Genomic DNA, 7925 nt, shown 5'->3' with positions numbered 1-7925 from the left:
TCATGCAAATGAGGAGGCAAGGATTAGCCTTATTTAAACGTGGAGTCAGGGATTAGACTCATGCAAATGGGGAGGCAGGGCTTAGCCTCATACAAACGTGGAGTCAGGGATTAGACACATGCAAATATGGAGGCAAGGATTAGCCTCATGTAGGTATGGAGGCAAGGATTAGCCTCATGCAGGTATGGAGGCAAGGATTAGCCTCATGAAGATATGGAGGCAAAGATTAGCCTCATGAAAATGTGGAGTCAGAGATTAGACTCATGCAAATGGGGAGGTAGGGATTAGCCTCATGCAAACGTGGAGTCAGGGATTAGACTCATGCAAATATGGAGACAAGGATTAGCCTCATGTAGGTATGGAGGCAAGGATTAGTCTCATGCAGATATGGAGTCAAGGATTAGACTCATGCAAATATGGGGATAAGGATTAGTCCTATCCAAAGAGCGAATAGTAGGTAAGAGTAGTGTATTTCTTAGCTGGAGATGTATTCGATGTCTGATGGCCTGATCGATAGTGAATTATCTTTGTGTATACATGTTTCGCGAATGCTACCATTATGTCAAATGTGCCTGCATTCAAAGAAAAATCGTACGTTTTCTGAGGGGGAGGTTAGCTCGTGCTCCTGTCGGCTGGCTTTGCTTTGCTCCGTTCTGAAAGCCTTTCGAGTTCCTCTGGGTGACACCTGGCTATTATGGAAATAGAGTTTTTTTTCGAAAATATGCAATTACTGATAAAAATAGAGTTGTTTTGGAAACGTATTAATATATCAAGTAATTTTTTGATGACCTAGTGACTGTGACATATTTCAAAGGCATTGCAGCCATCTTTAATTGGAATTTTAAGGGTCCTCCTCAAAATTCTGCCCTAGTTTGGTAGATGATCTTTGACCATTTGCGGATAATGGATCTTGCCGAACCTTCTCCGAAATTTTGAGAATCCTTCTCAAAATTTTGCCCCAGTTTCTTAACTGGTTACTGACCGTCTGATATGTGTTGGCGTTGGCTGGACTTGCTCCGGAATTTTAAGGACCCTCCTCAAAATTCTGCCCCAGTTTTTGATCTTGGGGGAAATGAAAATTTTATTATGATATGACCGAACTCATAAGGCTACCTACGTATCCCCTCTTAAATGGGAATCAGGTCAAACATAGTTCAATTACATCAAATGAGGAAATGTAAAGTATCTAAGCATAGTATCTTTTGACTACATCTGAATTGATCACCATTGGCCAGACTTCTCCGTCCATTTCGACAAGTATGAGTGCTCCTCCTATTAGTACTCTGTAAACCATGTACGGACCTTGCCAATTGGGAGAGAATTTCCCTTTGGTTTCATCTAGATATGGGAAGATTTTCTTCAGTACCAGCTGCCCTAGTATGAACCGTCTTGGTTTGACTCTTTTGTTGAAAGCTCTGTACATTCTGTTCTGATAAAGTTGGCCGTGATATACTGCATTCATCCTCTTTCCATCGATAAGGGCCAATTGTTCATAGCGGCTCTGTATCCACTCCGCATCGATGAGTTCAACTTCCTGTATGACTCTTAAAGAAGGAATCTCCACCTCGGCTGGGATGACAGCTTCGGTATCATAAACCAACATGTAGGGAGTTGCCCCGGTTGACGTGTGAATTGTGGTGCGGTACCCTAACACAGCAAAGGGTAACTTCTCATGCCACTGTTTGTGGTTTTCTACCATTTTCCTTAGTATCTTCTTAATGTTTTTGTTGGCGTCTTCTACGGCTCCATTCATCTGAGGTCTTTAGGCTGTAGAATTCTTGTGCTTGATTTTGAAAGTTTCACATATAGCTTTCATCAGATCACTACTTAGATTGGCGGTGTTGTTAGTAATAATGGATTCAGGAACTCCGAATTGGCAGATAATATGATCCTTGACAAAATTTGCGATGACTTTCTTGGTTACAGCTTTGTAAGATGTAGCTTCTACCCATTTTGTGAAGTAATCAATGGCTACCAGAATAAACATGTTTCCGTTTGAAGTAGTAGGCTCAATCGGACCAATAAAATCCATTTCCCAGGCGGAAAATGGCCAAGGTGAGCTTGTTGCATTGAGCTCATTCGGCGGCACCTTTATCATATCGGCATGCACTTGACATTGAAAGCATTTGTGGACATACTGAATGCAATCCATTTCCATGGTCATCCAAAAGTAACCTGCCCTGAGTATCTTCTTACCTAGAATAAAGCCATTCATGTGCGGACCGCAGGTCCTAGCATGCACATCGTCAAGTAGCTTAGAAGCTTCCTTCGCGTCGACACACCTTGGTACCCCAAATCAGGAGTTCTTGTGTACCAGTTCTCTCCACAGTGGAAGAAGTGATTTGACAATCTCTGGAGCGTGCGTTTCTAAGTGTGATTTGCATGCTCCGAGTATTCTCCTTTTGATAAGTATTCTTTGATGTCATGGAACCAAGGCTTTCCATCGACTTCTTCATCAACATGAGCATAGTAAGCTAGCTGATTATGGATCCTTACCGGAATGGGATCAATGTAGTTCTTATCTAGATGTTGTATCATGCATGACAAAGTGGTTAATGCGTCGGCAAATTCATTTTGAATTCTGGGCACATGTCAGAATTTTATCTTTATGAACCTCCTTTTCAATTCTACACATGATGTAGATATGGCAATATCTTGGAAGTTTTGGTGGCCCACTCTCCTTATACCTGGTGCACAAGCAAATCGGAATCACCGATTACCCACAGCTCCTGAATGTTCATGTCGACTACCATGTTGAGCCCTAGTATGCAGGCTTCATATTCTGCCATGTTGTTAGTGCAGGGAAATCTGAGTTTAGCAGATACCAGATAATGCTGACCCATTTCCGACACCAAAACTGCTCCAATGCCTATTCCTTTGAAATTTACGGCTCTATCAAAGAACATCCTCCAACCGTCGTATGCTTCGGTAATGTCTTCCCCTACGAATGATAATTCTTTATCAAGAAAATAAGTTTTCAAGGGTTTGTATTCTCCTCCCACCGAATTTTCAGCAAGGTAATCTGCCAATGCTTGTCCCTTGACTGCCTTTTGAGTTACATAGACGATTCGAACTCGCTTAGTAGTATCTGCCATTTGGCCAACTTCCCAGTAGGCATGGGTTTCTGAAATATGTACTTCAAGGGATCCATCCTGGATATGAGGTATGTAGTGTAGGCACAAAAATAATGCCTCAATTTCTGGGTTGTCCAGGTCAAAGCACAGCAAGTGCATTCGAGCAGAGAATACTGTGCTTTATAAGATGTAAACTCCTTACTCAAGTAATATATGGCTTGCTCCTTGCTTCCTGTCTCGTCATGTTGTCCCAAAACACATCCGAAGGCTCCATCCAATACAGATAGATAAAGTAGCAAAAGTCGTCCTAGTTCTTGTGGGACTAGAACTGGCGGTGTGGACAGGTACTCCTTGATCTTGTCAAAAGCTTTCTGACAATCCTCGGTCCAACTTGTTTCGGCATCCTTTCTTAGCATCTTGAAGATGGATTCACATATGACTATAGATTGTGCTATGAATCGACTGATGTAGTTGAGCCGCCCTAGGAAGCTCATTACGTCCTTTTTGCTCTTAGGTGGTGGTAACTCCTGACTAGCCTTGACTTTAGTTAGATCCAGTTCGATCCCTCGATGACTCACAATAAACCCTAGTAACTTTCCTGCGGGAACCCCGAATGCACACTTTGCGGGATTCAGTTTCAAATTGTACCTCCTTATCCTGTCGAAGAACTTCCTCAAGTCTGCTATGTGATCTGCGGCCCTCTTGGATTTGATAATACACCTCTATTTCTTTGTGTATCATATCATGGAAGATGGTTGTCATGGCTCTCATGTAAGTGGACCCAGCGTTCTTCAAACCGAACGGCATCATCTTGTAATAGTATACACCCCATGATATAATAAAGTTGTCTTCTCTGCATCTTCTTCATCCATCCAAATCTTGTGATAACCCGCGAAGCAATCTACAAAGGATTGGAGTTCATGCTTGGTGCAGTTATCGATCAGGATATGTATATTCGGCAATGGGAAGTCATCCTTGGGACTTGCTCTGTTTAATTCCCGGTAGTCAACATATACTCTGACCTTCCCGTCCTTCTTCGGAACTGGCACAATGTTAGCTAACCAAGTTGGATATTCAACCACCCTGAGAACCTTGGCTTTGATCTGCTTGGTAACTTCATACTTGATTTTCAGGCTCATGTCTGGTTTGAATTTCCTGAGTTTCTACTTGACTAGCGGACACATGGGATTAGTAGGCAACTTGTGAGCCACTATGAAAGTGCTCAAACCGGTCATGTCATCATATAACCATGCAAAAATGTCCTCGTGCTCTTTTAGGAACCGAATGTACTCTTCCTTCTCTGTCGGTGACAAGTGAATGCTGATGTGGGTCTCCTTGACGGTCTCGGTGTCTCCCAAATTTACTGCTTCTATTTCGTCCAGGTTGGACTTAGGCTTATTCTCGAAATTCTCAACCTCCCTGACAATTCCCTCGGGTATTTCATCTTCCTCCTCTGAATCACTATTCTCATGTTGCGTTGCCCCATTACACGTCACAGTCATTGGTTCATCAGGAAAAGTAATAATAACATTGTAGAAAGGAAAAGTATAAAAATAGTAATGAATAATGATAAAGGACAAATGCATTTGATTAAAACTGACAAAATTATTCAAACAAAGCTTGGCTCGGTGGATCGAGCATTTATTTTGAAACAAAGAAATCTTAAAACAAAATTGCCAGAAATTTTAAATGTCTAGAACGGCTATAAATTCTGCCAAGCTACCTAGGGACTCGGCGGGCTCAAATGGTATGGCGGTCCAATTTCTGAGAACCGCTCCCTTTGTCACAATCTGAATAGTGAGGCCTTCTTCCTCCTCCTCCTCAATTATGGCACCGCAATCCATGTCCTCGTCTTCCAAGAACAAATTCTTCAACCCAGCTAGTGCTTCTTCTTCTATCGTTCCACATATTGTGTCAGCTTGGTGAAAAGCTTGTTCCAAACGTGGCACCGGTTGCTCAAGACGGTAATATAGTCTACGCCGTGGAGGCACCATTCCCTGTACTCTTGCCATGTGTACTGGTATCTGAGCCCAAAAGTGGTACCATGATTTTTCAGTTGTATTAGCTTGGTGATACCCTGGAGGTTCTTCTCCAACTCTTTGCCGGGTTCGTATCCAGACCATGCTAGTATGCTTTCTATCTTGTTACTCCACCAGTTATCCTTCTCGACGGCATTGACCCGTTCGATGTGATGATAGGTTTTCCCTCCCAGCCTTCTTCTATGTCCAATGGCCAGGATGGTTTGGCTAGTGTAGATGGGGTTACTCCCATCCCCATGAATGATTATCCCCTGACGATTCCATTAAAATTTTACAGCTTTATGTAGTGTGGAAGGCACGGCTCCAGTGCCATGGATCCATGGTCGGCCCAACAGAAGATTGTATGAGGCCAGTATGTCAAGCACTTGGAATTCAACGTCCAACCAAGTTGGCCCCATCTGCAAGCAAAGGTTGATTTCCTCGATTGTGGCCCTCTAGGACCCATCAAAAGCCTTCACATTCATGCTTCATGTCCGTATTTCGTGGAAACCTTTGTCCAACCTTTTCAGAGTATCCAATGGACAAATATTTAGACTCGAACCTCCATCAACTAGGACCCTGGCAATGAACTTGTCTTCCAATTGTATTGTGATATGCAATGCTCGATTGTGATTTGAACCTTCGGGCAGTAGCTCATCTTCGTGGAAGATAATCTTATGGCTCTCCAACACTTGATCGACCATGTTGGCCATTTCTCCACCGGTGATGTTATTGGGTACATAAGCCTCGCTCAGTACTTTCATCAAGGCATTCTTGTATGCCTCTGAATTCTGATTAGGGACTTTGTTCAGATGGTCAACAACAGAGTATTCCTTTGCCTGCACTTTCCTCCACATGTCATCTGGCCTAGTCTCAATGATAGGCTGCCTAGGAGTGGCTTCCTTACTCAAACCTCCCAGGTGTTTAGGTATATAGACTTTTCCAGTTCTAGTCATTCCTTGTGCGGCGTCAGATTCCTATACCTTGGTCTTCCCTTTTTGCCAAGCCTCAGCAACATAATCCCAGGGTGTTGCTTTTGAGTTGAATGGGGGTGTTGTTGATACCGTCATAGCAAAAGGTGTGACCACTTCTACTTCAAATGGAGCTGAGGTGGCTGAGGGCGAAGCCACTTCTACCTCGAATAGAACTGATGTAGTTACCTTAACATCGATTGGTGCTTGAGTCTGAACCACAATAGGAGTAAGTGTGACTGCAACCTTAAAGTCATCACCTTCTTTAATAAGCCCGATCGACCCCTTGGGGTCCCATTCTTCATTTGTCTCTATTACATGTACACCATCACCTCTATGATCAAGGAGAGGATTGTTACGAACATTAGGTGCGACTTCTTTTGCCTGTATGACCTTGTTGTCAATTAGCGTCTGGATCTTATAATTCAATGTTCGGCACTCAGCAGTGGCGTGCCCTTTCATACCGGAATGGTACGCACAGGTTTTGTTCGAGTTGACCCATTTGGATAGATTTTCTAGTGCCACAGCAGGAACAGGAGTGACGTAGCTTGCAGCTTTCAACCTTTCATACAGTTGGTCGATGGGCTCGGCAATGGAGGTGTATTATCTGGGTGGCTTGCGATCGAAGTTGGGTCTTGGTCTTGGGTAATTTTGGCGATCTAGTGGTGCTTGGAAGTGGGATGGTTGGGAGTTGTAGGTGTGATGGACAGAGGCTGGTTGGGAATATCTAAGAGATGAAGGCTAATATGTAGGCGGTGATGCTTGGTATGTGGGTGGAGGTGTTTGATATGTGGGTAGAGGTGTTTGATATGTGGGTGGAGGTGTTTGATAGGTGGGTGGAGGTATTTAGTATGTGGGTGGAGGTGTTTGGTATACAAATGGAGATTTTGGGCCCTGAGCCACCATTACTGTTCCAACCCCTTTCTTATTTGATATGTAGCCTGATTGTAATGTTTTATTTGTGGCTTGCAGTGCCTCGAAGTTCGTTACCATCCCACTATTCATCCCTTCCTCAATCCTTTCCCTGAGTTTGATGATATCAGAGAATTTGTGATTTTTGATGACCATCAACCTCTCATAATATTGTGGATCATGTGCCTTGACGAAGAATTTATTCATCTGTTCTTCGTCCAGAGAAGGTCTGACCTTGGTTGCTTCCGACCTCCAACGAGTATCATACTTGCGGAAAGTTTCAGTGGGTTTCTTCTTGAGATTCTAAATGTAAAAGACATCGGGTGCATTTTCTGTGTTGAATCTGAACCGGTCCATGAAATCTGACGCCATGTTTACCCAATTAGCCCATTTCTTGGGATTCTGGCTGATATACCAAGACAAAGCATCCCCAGTAAGGCTTCTCATAAAGAGCTTCATCCGGATCTTTTCATCTTTCTCGACCCCGACAAGCTTGTCACAATAGGTCCTTAACTGAACCCTGGGATCACCTGTGCCATCAAACATCTCGAACTTAGGAGGTTTGTACCCCTCTGGAAATTCCACATCTGGATGTATGCACAGATCTTCATAGTTTAATCCTTCTATTCCCCTATCGCCCTCAACACCTTGAACTCGGCTTGTTAGCTTCTTGAGTTCTTTGGCTATGTTTTTAATGAGCAGGTCCTTCTCGGAGGATTCTAGTGCATAAGAGATTGGTTGGGTGGACTGTGGTATAGTTTCCACATATATGGGGTTGCTCCGATGGGTGCCAGGGACTTGGGAATAGTGGTGGTCATTGGTGGAGTTTTGTGGATCGGGAATGAGTGTGGTGCACTTTGGGGAGTGTGGTAAGTGGTGGTTGGTAGGTACTAAATTGGTTGGTGATGTTGTGGTGGTGTTGGTATTGGCAGTGGATTGATATTCTGGGG

General features: G+C 43.5%; 1 protein-coding gene across 1 annotated transcript; it reads right to left on the bottom strand.

Moving 5' to 3' along the window:
* Positions 1-435: 435 nt before the first annotated feature.
* LOC138868598 (uncharacterized) lies at positions 436-1699 on the bottom strand. The gene is made up of 2 exons (XM_070146160.1): positions 1303-1699; positions 436-572 (listed from the first exon to the last, which is right to left on the bottom strand). The coding sequence occupies exons 1-2, from the start codon at positions 1697-1699 to the stop codon at positions 436-438; spliced, it is 534 nt and encodes a 177-aa protein (XP_070002261.1).
* Between the last annotated feature and the right edge of the window lie 6226 nt (positions 1700-7925).

This window comes from Nicotiana sylvestris, chromosome 5 (assembly GCF_000393655.2).
Source record: "Nicotiana sylvestris chromosome 5, ASM39365v2, whole genome shotgun sequence".
In the NCBI taxonomy this organism is placed as follows: domain Eukaryota; kingdom Viridiplantae; phylum Streptophyta; class Magnoliopsida; order Solanales; family Solanaceae; genus Nicotiana; species Nicotiana sylvestris.
This window is presented reverse-complemented; position numbering and strand designations above follow the sequence as displayed.

Bases quoted from the DNA above. Each gene is read 5' to 3' on its own strand.
- LOC138868598 (XM_070146160.1), bottom strand. From the start codon at position 1,699: ATGGTAGAAAACCACAAACAGTGGCATGAGAAGTTACCCTTTGCTGTG. The intron at 573-1,302 runs GTCCGTACATGG...CTTTGAATGCAG, and splicing joins ATTCTCTCCCAATTGGCAAG to GCACATTTGACATAATGGTA.